This window comes from Epinephelus fuscoguttatus, linkage group LG16 (genome assembly GCF_011397635.1).
Source record: "Epinephelus fuscoguttatus linkage group LG16, E.fuscoguttatus.final_Chr_v1".
NCBI lineage: Eukaryota > Metazoa > Chordata > Actinopteri > Perciformes > Serranidae > Epinephelus > Epinephelus fuscoguttatus.
Window position 1 is genome coordinate 24,696,822 of NC_064767.1, and position 20,859 is coordinate 24,717,680.

At 40.0% G+C, this 20,859-nt stretch overlaps 1 protein-coding gene across 1 annotated transcript in view; it reads right to left on the reverse strand.

Annotated features, from left to right (window-relative positions):
- Positions 1-3,166: 3,166 nt before the first annotated feature.
- The window catches only part of wdr27 (WD repeat domain 27), a 49,669-nt gene continuing 31,976 nt past the window's right edge, over positions 3,167-20,859 (reverse strand). The window contains exons 23-24 of the mRNA XM_049600445.1: positions 18,569-18,667; positions 3,167-4,874 (exon numbers count right to left, since the gene is read on the reverse strand). Of these exons, the coding sequence (XP_049456402.1) occupies positions 4,764-4,874; positions 18,569-18,667 (210 nt within the window). The 3' untranslated portion in view covers positions 3,167-4,763. The remainder of the gene's footprint in view (positions 4,875-18,568; positions 18,668-20,859) is intronic.

Here is a 20,859-nt window from a genome sequence, read left to right on the forward strand (position 1 = left end):
GTGAGGGCGGGGACAAAAGTATAACATTTTTGTTAATATTTCCCTCTTTGCACGAGGATGCATTTATTTAGAGTAACCATATTTTAGCAGCATTTTGGATAAATGAGTCATACGCAATCAGGTTGATGATATGTGTAGCTACTTTTGCCCCTCTCTGCCAAGATGGAAGAAACACAGGCGCGAAACAGAAACTAAATCAATAAATCGAACACAAAACAAGTGAGCACTTTATATCTCTGGCATAAAAAGCTCATCAATGTTTTAGTTAGTCCACAAAGCAAATGGCCATGTTCCTCACAAATCAATTTATCATGTTTAATGTCATAATTGTATGATGGGTGGCAAGGAATTGCAGTGGTTAGGATTGTCGACTCACAGCAAGAGGGTTCCTGGTTAGAACCAGGGGTGGGGGAGCCCTCTGTGTGGAGAAGCATGATAAACATACATGTTCTCCCCGTGTCAGTGTGGCTTTACTCTGGGTACTCCGGTTAATTGGTGACTCTGAATTGGGAGTAGGTGTGAATGTGAGTGTGAATGGTTGTCTGTCTCTATGTGTCAGCCCTACGATAATCTGGCGACCTGTCTGGGTGTATCTCGCCTCTCGCCCAGTGTCAGCTGGGATAGGCTCTAGCCCCCCCGCGACCCCCAACAGGATGAGCGATTACAGAAAATTAATGAATGAATGGTCTATTCTGTCAAACTCATCTTAGTGTATAATCACTTGTGATTAGCACAAAAGATGAACAGATGAAATACATTCACAATCTTCAACAAATACACATTACCTTAAAAACGGAAAACACTTCTTTTGTTTTCTGTCTTTTTTTTTCTACTGTAACTGGCAAAACTGATGGGATCGAGCTGATATTCAGCTGCAGGCTCAATAGAGGGCTGTGCCTCCTGCAGACTTCCTGGCAAGTTCCTGACTTTTGTATCACAAGAGAAAAGGGCTGTGTTGCAAACATCCCCAATACTTCCATCCTGGTTCTCCCCTACAGCTCTCTCTTTATAGTTTCTGTTTCTAAAGTTTCTGCAGGTGGCATTGCCTTCTTTGTTTAGCTTTAGTGGCTATTACTGCCCAAACTACAGGTTTCCAGGCAAACTACTGGTGCTGCTGTTGAAACTACAAAATGTAAATGTATTTAAGTAATAGAAGGCTACAGACAGTATTAAATCAGCATGTCAGAGTTGTCAAAAGAAGAGGCAAAAAACAGTCCCTAGATTGTCTCTGGGACAGTTGGGATGCTGTGACGTGTCCTAGATGCTGTCTCTGTTGACTTCCACTATAACACATCACATATGGTAAAATGAGCAACTGTTGCACCCGTTGCTCATTTTAGTTGCAGATGCTCCACAACTTTAATGGCAAGGCTGATGTCATGTAGTCTGGTTCTGGCATTAGTTCACACCAGGTGTTAAAGGCAGCATGTGAAAGCTTTCATCAAGTAGGCCGCCTGTAAGCTGATTCACTGTTATGTCCTATCAGTCAGCAATAAAACCTCGTAAAACAAACACACTCATGTCAGTGATTATCTTTTTAATATCCATCAGTCTGGTTACTTCTTTCTTTTTCTCACAGAACATATGCTTTGTGTGACACGTGCACAAGCTTTTTGACGGCAGGTTTTGACATGTGCACAAATATTCCTCTCCCTTGACTATAAGTTGCACTGAGTTCATGAAAACAAAAGAGCAGAGATCCTCAGAAGTCTTCGGGGGATCATTAAAATGCATGTGCCTCGTGATGTACGTATATCTTGGTTTTCTTTATGTAAAGTGCTCATGAGGGAGATTGAAGCATTCAGTGCTCAGGCCACAGGCCAGAGAGCCAGTGAACCAACACTTTACAGGCCATGTTGCAGGCATGAACAGACTGTATTTGAGTTTTAGATGATGCTGAGATTCAGAATGAATGTCTGAGTTGTGCACTGTATCTTCTCCTAATGTGACACTCTGCTCTGTTCTGTGCTGTCCTCGTACTCTGCAAAGCTGGATGCAGACTAAGTTCTTCTCTTTGATAAAATGAATGATAAAGTATTGTGAGAGATCAAACTTTGGACCATTTTGTGTTAGGATGTACGGGTGTGGCTATACTTGAAATCCTTTTATTTGCAAGTATAAACACTTCATTCTTTACTGGTGAGATCAATGCAGGGAGTGCGCCTGAATCGACCTCACACAGACAAGGAATGCGCGCGAACACCGATATATCAATTTGGTTTGTGAACGTGTGCTCACTGAATCTCAGAGTAGCAGGTTAATTCATTCAAGAGGAGACACACACACACACATTCCAGCACATTAAAATGGAGAAAGAACATGGCTACATAAATTTACTCAAGACAATTTATTACGTTTTGTTCCAGTAAAAAGTCTCTTCTGCTTGCAGGAACACTAAAGCTCACCATGACAGGGCAGAATCAGCCCTGCCAGTACATACCTATCTTTTTAGCATAAAAAACATGCACTCACACATATATATGCATAATGTGGCGTAAGACCAAAGAATAGGTACCACCCCATAAATCTTATGCAGCCTCAGCTCTGTTTTCTTTAATGTTTAACATCAGTTTTTGTGATAGGAAACCTGGCAGCTGATATTGTGAAACTTCAAGGCTATATTTCATCTGACTGAGCTGAGGCTGGTGGTGCACAGAGAACAATCTTTACAGGCAGTCTGCCTCGGTATCAATTAAAGCACACAGTCCAAGAAGACCGAGTAAATTAAACGCAGAATATTGGACGGGGGACAAGGCTGGGATGCGTCTTCTGAAAACTCACCTCCGTCTGAGAGAGTTAAGACAAGGCAGCCTATCAGTGGATTTATCATTCTATCATCAGCGTCAGCGTCAGATAATGCGTCAAATACAATATCTTTTCCTAATGGATGGGGGGATGAGTGACGCTTGAAATTTCATTCCATTCTAGATAGGTAGAGTTTTCCGCCTGCCTTTCTTAAGACAGCTGTGGGGTGAAACTTGTCGGCAGTGATAATGGAAGCATAGAAGGAAATAGTAGAAGGTTTTTTCTGGGCATGAAAAAGTAGAAATGGTGTCTGGATCTCTAAACATTTAAGAAAATAAAGTGGTTGCCAGTGAAATGTCCTCAGGATATATACATTTGTTTTTAACTGGAGAATTATACTTTTGAGAAGGAAAAGCCTGAAAGCACACATGATGTACTCCAATAGTAACTATTGCATATAAACAGTCTGGTTGTTGACGTGATCCCAAAACAAACAAGTGTCAATTTATTGTATTCAATTATTCAAATGTATTATATTTAGGATAAACACCTCGAAATTTATTACCTTGTTTTTAAGAAGGGACCAAAACATGCTCTCATAAGAACATACACGTCAATACAAAACAACAGAGAAATGATTAAAGATGACATTGAGAACATTGAGAGGACGTAGACTGGTTAAAAAAAAAAAAAAAAAAAAAAAGGAACAAGCACAGTCCAATATCTCTAATAGTGAAGCAAGCCTGTCTGGAACGATACAGGACACGAACACCAATATTAACTTCTTTTTTTTTTTTTTTTTTTTTTTAAATATAATATGATCAATGTGTGTTTTAAAAGTAAGTCCAAGAGTCAATCCATAAACCCATATATCTAATTATTTAATTTATCAACTTTCTGGAGAGAGGTACCATCGTTACAAACTAAAACCAGAGACCTGGATATGAGGTGAAGTTCTGTCTCATACAAAAGAACACTGTGTAAGACTTACTTAAGAATTTATTTTGTTAGCTGACAACAAAGTTTGCAGAATATTAAAGTAACATTGCAACGTCTCCTAAATATGTGACGAATAAATAATAGTTTCAGTGTATACATCATAGTATATAATGGTATAAGAATAACTAATAACACTCAGGTAAAATGGAAGATCATAAATAAAAACAGAAGTGGTCCTAAAGTAGAACCTTGAGGAACACCTTTTCACTTCCAAAACAAAACAGCAGCACAGCCATATATTGTACAGAAAATAGACAAATATTTTACATTAAATAGTTTCCACAGGCATGTAACCATGACGGAAGTGTCTATCTTATAACTGACCTACATATTACAAATTCTATAGTTTATGTTAGCTGACATGTTGCAACTGTGGGAGAGAAGACTAAACGTACAGCTCAAACAATGTGGATGGGTGTGTCAGTCTGAACAGTAGTAGCATCTGTGTGTCTGGCAGCCAAAGAGGTTGCACCCAGTTGATGTCATAGCTCCATGTGATGATCTGTTAAGTAGCGATCACAGCCAGTGATATAGAAGTACATCTGTTCCACATACTGAACAAACAAAATCTGATGCTTGACCATCCAGAGTGTGGAAGGATGGATGGGAATAACTGCTGATAAAATTGTTTTTGGCAAAATTTAGTCGTAATTATCTGTAATTGAGCACACATTGCATCACAATAATGTGGTTAAATGAACATGTTGAAAGATATTCAATCAAACCCCTGATATCCCTTTGAATCACAGTCAAAAGAAAAGTGGTCTAATGATGTGCATATTGAAAGTTTGACTAATATGAGCTGAAATGTGTGGCTCTGTTTTAAGTTTGAAGCACAGAAGCAGAAGGACACTTTTAACAACGAAACAAAAACTTTAAACTTGTAGCTATTTTTGATCCTCATTTAACCAACAACTAAAAACAAAACCTTTACTTTCTCCTTTCCCAGTAAAATCCTAGCCAGGGGGTTGGAACTGCTTTAATGAAACCTGCATGGCCAACGCTGCAGCCTGCTGTAATTAAGCACTCATGTGGGGGATGCTGTACTCAGCACTGGTGTCATGAGACAGACGGACCCCACTGCTGGACTGAAACAGTCTCAGTTTCCCATCCAGGGTCCCAGTCAGCAGCTAGGAGAGAAAAAAAACATGACATCACGTTCAGCTTTTACACTTGTGGACGATATTACCAAGAACTGTGTCACACATCACTCTCCTTTTACAGCTCTCTGTTTAGAAGACCAAGTTGCATAACAGCACACCTGCTTCCCTAAAGACGACTAGCATCACAGAGGTCAAGATCCATATTGTGTTTGTCATAGAAATTCTTGATTTTCCATACCTGCCATGTTTCACAGAAAACATGAAGCCTCCTGGCCTGAACTTTGTTATATAACTTTGTTTAATCAGAAGTGGGGATTGCCAGAGCTAGTCATGGTGAGTCAACTGTTTACACGTTAATACAGCACCACATATCAATAAACTAACATCAACCCACACCCTGCACACCCATTTAAACAAACACACACACACACACACACACACACACACACACACACACACACAGAACTCTAACCAACATGTGGATGCAGTACACAGACAAGCACACATGTACACAATCACTTCTTCTTTATATTTCTCAGCAAGAAGGGAGGATTATCTCATCTTTTTCTATCAGCCAGTAGAGCAGATGAGGGTGAGGGAGCATTACCTCAACGCTGTGACAGCCAATCAGCAGCACTAGCAATAGGAAACCCTTCATTTGGGATTCCGAATAAGGCTCATGATACATATTCATATCTGCAGCTGCTCAAAGTAGAATGTATGATATGGTGGAACAATCGTAATTCAAGACAGTTGTTCACAAACGGCTCTATTTTCACTTTATTTACAAGGATGTGGTGTGTAGGTTCAGGGCGTGTGACAAACCATTTCAAATCTATTTCATATTACTTCAAGCCAAGGTTATTTGTGCTGCACTTAACCCCACTTTAAGGGCTTCACAAATCCTACATGATGAATAAATAAGGGAAAACAACCCAACAAGTTGCAAACTAAATGGGAATGCTTGGGTGGATGTCGAGACCTGCTGTGGAGCATCGATGTCATTTTATGGTGATTTCAGAGATTTTTAGGTGGTTGTAAAGACAGAGTATCTTTTCAAAGTATACGAACAGCGGGAATCTCAGAAAACAACCATTTGCCAAGTGGTGATAAAAACCACATTTGGTACAACAATAGTCCAACATTTTTTTCCCATGTACTAAAAGCTGTTTTATGCAGGAGAAATCATCTTTTACCAGCAAGCAGATGCCTGTGCTGGGAAAGGGAGTCACAATAGCTGAGGTCTGAGGATGACTCAAACAGACAATGACTAAACTGGGGTGGATTTAATCTTTTTTTTGACGGGTGATCGTTGCAGCCCTTTAGATACACAGAGGATTTGCAGGTGTGTGTGTGTGGAGCCTAAAGACAAATGGGTTTCTGTGAAAAGGCAGCCAAGTAAGCAAGCACAAACACATAACAGCGACAAAAGCATGTGCTGCACTGGTGTTTTTTTAGCATATAAAAATGTTTGAGATCCTGCCACAAAACCGTTTGACAGCTCATTTCACTAGCTCCTCTATTTTCAAGAAGTCTCCTTTCTCCATGACCTCCTCCTCAATGACCTTAATCAACAATAGCCAAGCTGTCTGGGTCCTGCCCCTGGGCTGCTAAAATAGCTACTTAAAACTTAAGAGGGTCAGAGAGCAGCTCCATTAGTAACCACAGCTCTCTTCATCAACTGCCATCCAAAACCATTAGACTGTGTACTCTCCCAGGCATTACACTCCTCATGTAAGCATGCAGAGTAGAGTTGAAGCTAAATCACACATTTTTCAAAAAGGTGATAACATTTTTGACTTTATACGCTTGCAGCAAACATCTGTAATCCAACACATTCCATCTCTGCAACCTTCAACCTTTGTCAGTGAGGCTCAAGCAAACTAAACTGATGTGGACTGAGGGGTTTGGACTACCCTCAGGGTCAGAAATCAGATGTTCTTGCAAGCTGATTCGCTGTAGACATATAGCACTGGGTCATACCGGGCCTTCACAAGTGAGTTATTTATCTTTCCTCAAAGTCTCTTCAAGGAAACAGTTTTCATAGGTTTCTCTATTTAAAGATTTATTTGCAATGTCAGATGTCCTTATGCAATCCTGTCACCACTGATAAATAGGTACTGAAGTCATTTACAAGCATATGGTTTTCACATTTTATGAAAAGAATAAAAACATTTGACCTTTAATAGTTTCAAAGACAGGTCACGCATGGTAAACAGTGCTGAAAATGTGGGCTGCATCATCTTTTATGGCGTTTTTGTTTATTTGTTGTTCCTCTTTACTATATTAAAATCTCATTCAAAACATTTTAGGAACTCTGGGATCATAAATCAGACTGAGAATTTGCATGGCGTGTCACGCATCTTATGTAATATAAGTTATTGTCAGGCGGGCTGGCTCAATACCACGGAAAAAAAGACCACAAATTAATAGTTCAAAGCAGGAATAAAAGATCGTGATCAAAAAGGCAATGTGGGTTGGATTTTCAGTGGTGAGCACTGTGTGTCAAATATAGGCATTCTGGACGATAGACAGTATCCGTCTACAGAAAGTGGTATGAACAATAGCTGAGGCTTTGAAGATATGAGGAGCGATGTGTTTTCTTTCCCAGAGGATATCATTCATCAGTTGTAGAGTGCAGACTTCACAAATGCCAACACACCAGGATGTTCTGTACTGTACATACTGAGAGGGGAATGAATGTCCACAGGAGACGTGGGAAAAGGAGTACCCAGTCACCAGGGCCGCCTGTTTGTTGAGCTTACAACCACATGAACTCTTGGTGAAAGAAATGTGTCATTTGTTGCTAGTGGTGATGCTATTGCAAGTGAATTATGTATATGATCACATGGAGATCTTATGCATTCATAGTATTAATATAGAAAGTATTCAAGTTTTATTTTTGTTGAAGCTAAGTCTCACTCCCGATTGTTTATTCTAAATATCTCCTATTTCTCTATTAACAACTAGGGAAGTTGGCATCAGTATAACCTTAGCTCTTCCGATCCGTATACTGATGGCAATTAAAATGATCCCAAATAATGGAAGCAACAGTAAATGTATATCTATCAAGCTCAGACTCCCTGCCTGTTCATCCATCTGCCTCTGACAGTGTAGGTAGATCTGATTTATAAGGCCCTGGACGGGCGCATCTGGGTGCATGTTACAGTGGGCAGAGAAACACAGATACAATCAGACTCACAGCGTTCCATGTATGTGCTTCAGAAGCTGCATGTGGAAATTCTGTCTTGAAGGAAAAATGCAGGGAACACCCGAAAATAAAAGGAATAAAGGAATGGGGAATGTTTATTAAGGCTGACACAATCACAGAACACATTATTATTTCAATGTGACACTGTTGGAGCCCTAGTTCTGTAAATATCTCAGCTATTTGAAAAGCAAGTTTAGTGCTGGTTGCATAATAAGTGTGAAATACTGCACATCAAAACTGACTTAGTAATCTCTTGAACACAGGTTTTCCCCTCGAAACTTTCCTCTTGTAGCTTCAAGTGACAAAAAACGGTGTTCTCTGTATTTCTGTATCCTGTATTAGTGTATTTATTTATTTCATCATGAATATGTTGCTTATCTAAAAAAAAAGTTTCACATTTTGGGCAATATGCTTCTTTGCTTTCTTGACATCTTGACTTTTTCTTTAAACTGTTCATTAAATAGTAGTTTTGCTACCACAAGAGTTAAATGAAAAGATTAATAACACTGTTATGATAGCTATGTAGTTACAGCAGGTTAATTAGGTGTATTAGTGTGAAAAAATGGGGTCATTCCCTGTTCCTGCCCACCTCCTTGCCTTCACTTCAGGACCAAAATGGAATTGAAAGGAAAAAGATTGTGATACCCTGATGAATTTTAGTTCTGTATGCCCACTTGTGTACTGTATTTTAATTTATAAAAAAGAATCAATCAATCAATCATTTGTCAAGCAGCCAGTTTCTGGATCAAGGGGGGAACAGCTAGCCTGGTACTGTCCAAAGGTAACAAAAGGTTATGAACATGTTACATCCCAGCTGTTTAATCCTAAATCATACCTTTTTTCACCAAGACAAGCGCTCTAGCATTTTGGGAAATACTATCTGCAAGAATCTGTAGGCAACGGTACGGTAGTTCGGTATTAGTAGCGTGCTGGTTTCCGTTTGTAGTTCAAGTAGTATAAACCGGTCACATTTAAGCTGTAGGTAAACAGTCTGTGTGGAGAGGAAAAGAGGACGAATGCACTGCCTAAAATGCCATCTCGGAACCTGAGGCTATTGTCTGATGACGATGTAGCTTTATATTTTAAGTTTTTGCATTCATATGCAGATAGCTTTTTATAGAGTTTAGCTGAAACGACCAGCACACGAAAGAGGAAATCTTTGGCCTAACTACTGCTGGCTGCACCAGACCTCCCAAAATATTGTTGCCCCAAGAGGCTTTTTGTCATCAAACCGATGGCCGAATGGGGAAACACAGTATGCTTGTTTACTGTCTTACACAAAGTTTGATGAGAAACCAGACTCAGATGAGGAGTCTGTAGTGCACCAAAACTGTCGTCAAAACTTAGTCATGTTGTTTATTAGCATGTTGGCTAACTGGCAATGGCTGAAACAGGGTTAATGGTTGAGAAACATACTATAATATCTGCTACGATGGGCTTTTTGGTTGATAGCGAATGGAAAATCCAGTGTCCGGTTTACATTTAAAACTGCACGTTTGCTGTGAAAACTTTAACAATGCTAATGCTAACTCTGCTCTGCTGTACTGCTAAGTTTGCTCTGCGCTGGAGGTTTCAGATATCTTTGCCTGTGTTGTGTAAAAGTCTGTTCCTCTGTCAATATGTGTTTCCAAAATAAGACAGCAATTGGCTTTCATATTCGTGACGTACCTATCTAGCTTGCTCGGTGCATGTTTGACTCTCAGATTTTAGGGAGGTGAACGGACATAACATCCTTCAGTAGAGAAATTTAAAAACACTTCTCTAATGACAAACTTTGCACAGATACAAGTTAGTACAGTCAAGGTCAGACATTTTAAGGACCTAAACATAAGAAAATACAAATGTGAGTGGTGGGGGACTTTGAAAAAGCCTCTTCCAACTTTGAAACTGGACCCAAACTATTTATTTCCTCACTTCCTATTTAGACACTCCATTTCACTCCACTCCACTCCACTCCATTATGACTTTTATTCTCAAGAGTTTTTGTCTGGTTACAGAAAGGTTAAATAAAAAAACTTCTTGTGAATGAACTTCCTGCTCATTGCCTTCCAGCTGTGTTGAACACAGGCCAGTTGGTTTCAGAAAGGCTGTCTCAGCTCAGTCTGTGTCTCACTATAATGTGACATTCTGGAGCAGACAGCAGAGTCCACTTCTGTATTTGCTGTCTGGCCACTACAGTAAGAGGAGATTTTTTTGCTCTCTTTGGTCAGACGAAGAGGAAACGAAGAGATAAAATATTGAAACAAAGACTACAGAGCGTGGATAGCTTTTTTATATGCCAAATGGCCACAAATGAAAAGATACAGTAAAAAAGGTCTAGTGGGACGCCAGCTGCATTTTTTGCCCGCCTGTAAAAAGCAAAGATGATACATGCTGACATATGGAGACAAGAGTAGCACTGAGCTTGAAAGCCAGTGAGATGATTCACTCATTGTTCATCTTCCTAGTTGGGACGATAGAACATGTTAACTTTTGGAGACAGCTGCTTGTGTCAGTAAGCGGTCACAATCCTCTGCTAACTCCAAGACATGAAGTGCAAATGAGGTCTAAAGTATTCGAGGGAACGAGTTCAGAAACTTTTCAGTTAATCAAAAGACTGAAACTGAAAACATTGTTTAATAGATCTTATTTCATTCTGATCCTATTGTTGAAATAAAAATACTGGAGCGTACTGGATGTTGTTTCTTTTCATGTCTCCATCCAACAAACGCACATGTATTCATTTAAAAATTGACCAGATATGTTAGGGTGCAGCGTTGTCTCTGGGACGGGGGGAGGGGTTTACAGTCTCGCTCAAGGATACTTTCACAGAAACAAACACACTTGTTAAACAACAGGAAACCTTGCTCACTATAATTTAAGTTTGGATGTTTTCAACCACAAACACACTGTTTAATTGGATATTTTTTATGTCCAAAACTTCTTCTTGTTTAATAGTTCTTGAACCTCTCTTAAGTCTCTTTAAAACAAACAAAAAAGAACATTCTTTGTTGTTGAATTTGATCTTTTTGTCATTTTAGCCAGCATCTGGTCAGCAGGAATTACAATAAAGATAATGACACATGGCAAAGTCTTGACCATTAGCTGGTTCAGCAAACACTGGAGCTCAAGTATGTTTAAAACTCTGCCTGAAACAAGCACACCTGGTTTAGGATTACCCAGAGTGAAACCCCCATTTTTATTTCATGGCTCTGGCTTGTAAATGTCTCTTATTGCACCATTCTGTTCACATCGAGCCAGTCCCCCATTGCTGAAAGTAAAAAATTTGTATAGTGTGAGTCACATCTGATAAAGGCTGATGCAACATACAGACTTTTACACCAATGTAAGGATCTTTCTCTTGATTTTTTTCCCTAATTTTTCATTACAAAAAGTGTATATTTATCCTCCTGTGTCGTTTTTACTGATATTTGTGTGTTTAAAGTCCAGCTTGTAGATGTCTATTCCTTGTGGCCTCCTAGATTTAAAATCTTAGTCTATGAGTCTTATGCCGTGGTTCACACTACACAACATTTTTGCCTTTTCTGACAGTCACTATGTCAGATTAGGTGAATGTGGAGTCATAAAATTGTGCTGTTGCTTGGGTCCATGTCATTGGTCCGACAGTCCATTGGTCCGACATCCCATTAGTCCGACGGTCCGCGGTGCTGAACAGCTCCTGGCGGGCATATTTCTACCTTGATGGTGTGCCGCGACCGGCTCTGGGTCAGCTGGGAAAGGCTTGAGGCGAAGCAGGCTCACAGCTTATGTGTTTGTCACTTTCTTTTTCATTTTAACCCACACCATAATCTTTTCCTGACCCTAACCAAGTGGTTTTTGTGCCTAAACCTAACCAGACCTTAACCACAGGACATCATAATGATTTCGGAACGGACTTCGGAACAATGGGTTTAATATGGTCGGAACAATGGGATGTCGGAACAATGGGCTGTCGGACCAATGGGCAGTTTGTACGGTGTTACTGTAGTTGCGTAACAATAGTCTCACCACCAGACAATCAGAGATCTCCGTCTTCTGATAGTCTGGGGACACTCCTTTCCAAAGTGTGTTTAACACACCGGCGAAAACGGCCAGCAACAAAGCAAGGCCTCTTGCATTTTTGAAAGGACATGCCCTCCCGGAAATGTGCGCTCCCCCTTTTCTCGTCCGCGAGGCAACAAACACACAGAGAGCTTGAAAATGGATGCCGAGCGATTCAACTCCGTTTTATCAAACGTGTGCTCAGTCCACAAGACTATGGAAATGAAAGACTTACAGCAACTTGAGCCATTTTGTACCGCTGCACGTGTTTCTAGTCGGACTATGTTTACGAGCACAAGAGTTCAGCGAGCCACCGAAGGACCGCCCTGCGGATTTACTATTGGTTCTGCAATGAAGAAAGTTTTTTTTAAACTCTGAAATTGTATCCGCCCATCTAAACATAAAATCAGGGGGAAAGTCATCAGTCTTTAGTTAAGCAAAGCGTCTAAAGACTGACTTGTGAGTCTACGTAACAAGCACTACCAGATGGCAGTAGCTACATTTGAAGTACCACATGCAAACTAAGCAAGTCACTGAATCCTCCACAAGTGCCTGCAAATTCACAATAAAAGCCTATTTAGGAAATGAAGGGATTCTCTCAACCGAAATTATAAGGGGCTTTTAATTCGAAACAGATACAGGAAGTGTTGAGTTTGAAATGACAGCACTACGCAGTAACTTTATCAAGGCAAACGGGAGTGGATAACAAGTAAAAATATAAAAATACAGAGGGAATAATAAATAATGTCCCGTTTATAATGTAGTTTTTAAAATTTTAATACTTTATATCCTCCAATATGAATAAATAACATTCTTTTCTAGCCTTATGCTAATGGCAACACTCACTGGGTTGCTAAAGTGTCTCTGCTGTTTCACACCATAATTTTTACTTTTTTACTGTGTCATGGCAATATCCATTAAGGAAATATCAAAAAGGTTGGGGTGTTCTTGGTGTACAGTTGTCCACCGCAGCAAATCACTCTGTGTTCCTATTGGTCAAAGTGACGGCTGTGACGAGAGCAGTCATGAATGACAAAAGAAAATCAAACCTAAACCAAAAATATGTCAGACTAGTTTTGTCAGCATTCCAAACAGTCCACTGAAAATAAACTAAGGAATAAGAGAGGACACTCACTGCCCCTTAAAAGAAACCCACTTCACTAATAAGCTTACCTATGGGAAATACTATAAAGATGTTTCCACTGCTGATGTGGAACAATGTAATTGGAGCTATCTGCAACCTGGGATGATACAGTACAGACATCTGAGTAACCCAAATAGAGCACAGCCCCATGAAGTCTGTTTCTCTAGTCTGACCCAGTAACCTGTTTCTCTGAAGTTACTGTTGATTCACCTCTGGCTACAGCATTTTTCTTTGCCTTTACTTATGATCCTAAAGCTTTTGAATCACTGGAGGATGTAGCTTCAGATACAGGAGGACCACTGCCTTGTTTTTAGGTGCGACTCAAAGAGGACAAAGCTTAGTTTAGCCCCCACAAGTCTAATGTGAAAATAAATAAAAAAGAGGACACCTTCATGTGTTGAACCAGCAGAGACAAAATCACTCCTGTTACAACAGTGAAAAGACTTGGCAAGTAAAATTTGTAGGTCTGCTTTTATGATAGCACATGTAGGTCCAACACAGGGGAGCTTACAAAACTTTACAGAGGTATGCCATGTGAAATCCCACAAGATTTTACAAGACAACAAAGTGAAGTGACAGTAAAAGTTGGGATCTTTCATAACAGACTAAAGTAGGGGAATAAACCTGAGGGAATGAACCCTGGAGGTAGATCTGCCTGCATGATGGTCTTTTAAGTATTAGGGTGGAAAACATGAGTGAAAAATGAGTGGAAAATATGCATTGCATTATCTGTCTGTGCCTTGCATTGGAGGTTTCTTAAAGCAGTAAATATGGAGAACATCTGGCCCTCAACTGCGGCTAAAAAGAAAGGTGAGCACAGGTTGGGGACACTTTTTCTGGAATTTTTTTTATGTCTTGGTGAGGAGAAAGCGCAGGCTAAGGAAATGCAGCGATGTCACTATTATGATGTCTCTTGGCTGGGGTCTCACTTCACCGTAAGAATAACCAGCCATTTCCCAGGGCTTCTTGAACTTCAGATCATTTTTTATTTACACGTCTCTTTTTGGCCAGAAACTGAACAAAAAAAGATTGATATGCATCCATTCCAGTTAGACATTAGATCAACCGGATCAAGTGTAACTAGAAACAGCCTCACAAAGCCGAGCCAGGCACTCAGTATATCAGCAGATGATCAACTGTCTGAGGAATACGATAGAAACACTTTTCAGCTAATGTGAAGAAGAGCTTTCTGCAACTCTTCATCTATCAATGAGCCATCAGTGTGCTTCATCTGAGAGCTGTATAACGCTGGGTTCACACTAGATGCTGAAGCGTCGCGAAGCACACCAATTCTTCGTGCTGCCCTTTTGCTTTTGGTGCCCATGTTAACCGATTGGGCTGTTTACACTGGGGGTGTGATTAGACAGAGCGCCGAGCGGCCTGGCCGGCTCACGATCTGTAGCAATAGTTTCGGCGTCTGGTATATTTTTTCCGCAACGTACAAGCAAATCTGGCAAGAAAACACACTGCTAATCTATTTTAAACAATATAATATTAGATATGATATAAATGATCTGACTTTGATAAATGATAGAATATGCATATGCTTCCACATATTTGTCATTTGTGTCTAAACACAGAGCAGGGGATGAGCAGCACCACACACTCACTCTCCCTCTCACACACACAAGCAGACAGAGACAGAGCTCTACATGTGATTTAAAAGAGCAGAGAGCAGAATTGCTTGCTGACTGGTGCAGAGAAATGCGTGTCAGGTTTGAACGGCGAGGCGACTGCTGACAGGCAGCTGCGTGACAATTCACCAATCAGGGCGCTTCTGCATCAAAAATGCAAAATCCTCTTTTAAATTTCATGCAGTTTTATCTCAATGTGCTGAGATTTTCAGAGGTCTTCCTCCTTCTAAGAGGTCCTGAGAAAAATAGGCCACAGTGAATGTGAGTGTTTTCAGTCACTGATCGAGAACAGCCTTTTCCCTTCGGGGGGACAGACAAAAAAGTAGCTATGCAGTGGTGGCGGCACATGACTGTGCAGCTGTGTGCTAACTGCATTCAGAAAATTGCCTAACACTGGAGCAGACAGTTAATTCAGTAAATGACAGCATTGCTGGTTACTGATTGGTGTGACTAGGCAAGTTATTTTCATGTGCAACTATTTTTCCTAAGAAGGACAACGAAAGGAACAAATCAAACACGAATCCTGAATAAATACTAAAAGTAAATTGAAAGCATAAGGTCCAAAAGTTTAATCCAATGGCTCTCACTCAGTCATTATATGTCAACACAACATAAATCCTTTCTTAGGAACATGTAACTTTTAGCATGCTTTGATTTTCAGGAAGACTTCTCACAGCTCTTTCTTTAGCTGCAGACCCTCTGGAGCCCTCCAGTTTTTTCATACGTTTGTGAATTTTACGACTTCAATCTGGTCAGATCTCGGCAGGTTCACATAGTATGAGATGCTATTTTAAACAGAACAGAAACAGACAGTCGATGGGGGGATGACCACGTGAAAAAGATCTCACTGACACATGATATTCTGAAGAGAAAAGCTACTGCACTAAAGGGAAAAGGTTTTGAAATCTGAGCATTTTTTTAAATAAATATGAATAGATTTCCATGTGGAAATAATTTGTCATGGTATTATACTGGAACTATAATAGGTGTTCCCATTTGTGTCCTAATTTATCATATAAATCTCAGTTTGATGGAGCACTATCTTCAGCTATCACCTGGTACCTGTGGTGGACAAACAATAAACGGTCAGTCAGTAGTGCCAACCTTTCTGCTTTGACTGCATGTCCTATCAAACAAAACATAATGTGCAAAAGTACTGATGGGGAGCGAGCATGCTCTGACTGATGAAGTGTGTCTTCAAACTCTGCAGATTACTGTGATTCAGCCAGTGAATGGCCGTGGATCAAACTTTCCACTTTCAAACCTGGAAATCTGAATGTATCATTGTGCTGCAAAGTTTAACTGAATGGAGTTACACAGATGGACGCGCAGATTTAAAACATGTGCCTCAAATCCAAAAGACAGTCAGCGAGAAGTCTCATGAGACGTCCAGCAGAGGTTGTGATATTATATTTTAAAAGGCTTAGTTTGCAAATCCACTTGCTTTGAACAGTTCCAAAGGAAAATCATTAAGTGGACAATAAAACATTTCCAATGGGAATGTTGCACTGCAAGAAATGCTCTGGAGATTGTGAGAGGATGCTGGTATAAAGTAGAGCTGTAAACTTTGATTTCTTATTTTCCTGTAATGGCAATTCAAGATAGACGAATGTCTTTCTTTTGAATTAAGCTTTACTTTATGGATTCTTTGGCGAGACTCCTACAGTCCCTGAATTTCTATGAATATCTAACAGTTTACAACTTGGACAAACTTTCACATCCAAAACATACACAAGGACATAAACGTCCGTGGACAGCTGCGGTCACGTGAATGTAGACATGCACGTGCACTTGGTTCCATACATAGTCAGGGTGTGCTTTAGCTGCCAGTAGCACACGGGAGGGCTGGCGGGTAAACTTACCGCCCTCCTACTCACAACATCAGGTGAGTGTACGGTCCAGGCGATTCAAAAAATGGGCTGAACGTGGACATCCATGAAGGGGTCCATGCGGACATAAGTGGACGATGACACTTGTGTCACGTGAACCAAAGCGGACCCCCACAGATATGCAGATGCAGAAACTATGAAATGTCCCTTAGACTGACAGTAGGTAATGCAAAGAAAACAGCTTTAGATACAACTGGATACAACCTGAAATAAAGAGATCAGAAACTGAAGCGTTAAAATATTTCCACATTTGGTGCTCACACAGTACCATCACTAAAATGTTGTCCCTTTCAATAAAGTGCAACAAAAATAGCATACCAATAAACTACAATGGATCCAGTTAGAACCTGTGTAATCAGTCAACAGGACTGGAAAGCAGTTCCTGGAGTGAACCCACACAGCCTTGTATACATCTTTTGTTGACTGTTAAACTGTGCAGCCAATCAGAGGCTGGAACAACCCTGCAGGCTGCCGGTCAAAGACATGGATCAGCACAGTGCACAAAGCGAGTCACTAGATCCCACAGGGTTATGGCACGATAGAGCGGTAGTCATTATCTGATTGGACTATAAACTGGCCACCACTGGTTAAACCCACAGAGCGATTTGGGGGATATTTGTTTAAATGAAAATGGTACTGGTCCAGGAGGCTAACATTTAGAAAAAACGTTTGTTGTCTCAGTGGTGTTTGTAGATGCCAGCAGCATTTTTAGTTCGGGTTTATATACACTGACATCTCAGGGTGTTTTGTGAGCAATTTTAGTATTCTGTGCAGCACTTATAGTCAAAGAAACAAGGGTAACACACCCTGAAAAACGCACACATAATTACATACAAATCACCTTCCCATATCACAGCTACAAAAAGTTAAGCTTCTCATTATTTCAAGCTCAGTCATTATATTGAATTCTTTTCTGGCTACTCGTTACTGACGTACAAATTCACCCTCCCTGAACTTTGGGATGGGCTCAGTAAGCCCTGCTATGTGACCTCAGCCTGAGGATACCATTCCTTCATTACGAACACTTGGAGTGCAGAGCAAATAGAGATGGTGCAGACCTGTGCAACGAACTGACTCTATGAAATATTAGTCAAAATTATCTATGTATGACGTTCAAACCATGCAATGCCATTTTAATCACATCACACATAACAATACATCAGTATTCTACTTGTTATCACAAAGTGCTTTCAGTATTTGCTGTATCCTAAATACCTATATTCATTTTGTAAATGGGTATTTTACAACATTTCCAAATATAGCTTACATAAAATACACATCTTCGCAAAAACTCCTAGAATAAGACTTGAGAAATGGAGCAAGTCTTGGACAGGAGTTGACGTGACCTCTGGCTGACAATGCTTTTCACTCTGACCTCTTATCTTTGCTTTTAGACAGTTGTCTTTCACCCCAGTTCAAGATGCTCAAGATAAAAATTGAACTGATGTGCATACACAGTGAGGAGAGGAGTGTAGGGTAAACACACATTAACACTGTTGCCTGTATGCGTGTTCCCTTGGGTGTTTATGCAGAGTTAACATAGGTCAACATCTCAAAAGTAAAAACAGCCTTTGGTTTTCCTTCAGCTGTCTGATACCTGATGTCACTAAGTGCAAGTGAAAGTGAAAGTAAGAGATTTACTGAATTTGTACAAAATATTTACTCTGGTCAACAGCTTACTGGATTGTAGAGAAATATGACTTTACCTAAGATGATGGGGTCTTTTAGTTTTAGGAGTTGGGGCATTGAATGCATGGTAGACGAGTAACAAGAGAAGGGAAATAATAGAAGTACAATGACAAAATGTTAAAATAGGTTCTTACCTCTGGTGTGGCAGGGTTGAAAGTCACACTCAGTACAGTGTCCGAGTGTTTTTGAAGTTTGTGGAGGTACTTGCTGCTACGGATATCATACACATAGGCCTGAAATGAATGAGATGGACTACATGAACATAAGCCAGCATGAACTGTAACCATGTAGTGATGCACTGATGTAGAACTTACATAAAATTAGTTTGGTTGATCCAACTAGTGATGCTGACAAGTATGATAAATAAAATATGTGTAACAGAAAATTAATAACTGTGAAGTATTGGAAGTTGACATCAAATATTCTTTCTAAACTGATTGATTGAGATATTTTGATAAAAGAATACTTCAACCCCCAAATTACCATTTGTATATGAAGCACTCACCCCATGTTATGTTAAATATGTGAAGAGAACTTTGATTTTCTTGCATCTTGCATGTGTGACTTTGGTGAATCTTAACAAACCCTTTAAAACACCAAAGTCACACAATAACACAAACAAACTAATTGAAGCAGTGGTAAACCAGCAGCTCCCTTGTTCAGTAACGTTAAATTACTGTTTTTGTCAATAGAGTCTGGCCTTAATGAGGGCGTAGAGCACTTTCCGTGCAGTTCCCTGTCCGAAAGGGCTGTCTGTTTGGGAAGTACTGAGCATACGACTAGACAAAAGAGACTTGGATTATATTGCATGAGTTGTGTGAGAGTTTGTAAACAATGCTTTGATATAATTTTGCTGCTGTTTAACATGGTCGCTTATCACTTCATTTCATCAAGAATTTTCTCCATTTTTGGGGCGCTCAGTAGCTCAGTGGAGAGAGCAGGTGCCCCATGTACAAAGGCAGTGTCCTTGCTGCAGGAGCCGTGGGTTTGATTTCAGCCCGTGGCCCTTTGCTGCATGTTGTCTAAAGTCTCAGGTTGTATCCAGCACCTAGAATCACTGATTGGTGCAGTCAGAAGTCTGCTCTGTTGCACCTGTAACCATGCCACAATGCAATGATACACTCTGAAGGACACTTCATCCCTCCATCTGGGCCAGAAGTTAAACTGGACAGCAAAACGTTACAGCTCATATCAAGTTGCTCGTTAAATGGAAAAAAAATGCTAAAAACTATTAAACAGATTGTACAAGTTAAAAACTAAGACATCAAACACACTCAGTAACTCAAATACTAAGCACTACAAGATTAAGTTGCCATTGAGACAGATTAACAATCCAAATGACGACTTGGGGATTTAATAGTTATTTTCTGCTTTGAGGTAATAAAAGCATCACTTATCATGCCTTAACTTGTGGGTGTGGATTTCACACTCGGTCTTGGGTGCACAAAACGACATTTGCATACTGGTAATCGAAAGATCTTTAAATCAACACTTAAAACAAAACTCTTTCACTAGATACTTAATGTGTTAGCTTGTTAGCACAGTCTTTTTTTTTTTAAGTACAATCAGTGAGTTTTAAGGCTCATTCGTTTGCTTCAGTGCCATGAGCACAGATAAAACAGATGTGGAGATGTTTGTTACCAGACGACGACTCATCAGATTCCTGCAGCTGTTCTGAATTATGTTTCCCTGAAAAACGCTTCAAATAAGCTCTGTCAAACGGTCCAGGGGTAGAGTGTCTCCTGTCTAAGGCACATGACGTGTGTGGTGCCTAACAGGGCATTAGATACTTGGAAGAAAGAGGTTTTTTCAGGAATGGTTAAATATCACGCAGATCTGCAGATGTATCAGTTTATATCAACTGTAACTGAAGCGGAGAGCAGGAGCAAAAACGTCTGGGGTTTGAAAACTGACTCTAAATGCTGAGCATACATCTTGATTAACAATTTAAAAACGAGCACTGTTATCCTCTGAATAATCAATCTCATGTCAGATGATAAGAGGGAAAGTCAAAACGTGTAAAAATAACACATATTTCAACTGAACATACAACAGGTTAATATTGACCACACTGAAATCATATTCCACAGATTGTTTTTGGCCTCCTGTTTTTTTGGAAAATGTGTAATATGATCTAGGGAGTCTTTTTAAAGTATTCAGGCTCTTTTTTTCCATGATTGCTTTTTGATATATTAAGACAAGTACAAATGTGTCTGGCTTATGGAAGTCTCAGGGCAGCTACAAATAAATACGCTGCAGCTCACTACCATACACTCTCCCAATTTCCAAGAAGCGTTGGAAATGTCCGATCTCGACAGAGATGCTCTCAAATGTCCGTGCCGTGCTGAGTCCCCATAATTAATAATAACCAGCGGCATGCATATATTATTCCACTGCTTTCAACAAGCACATACACCAGGAGAAA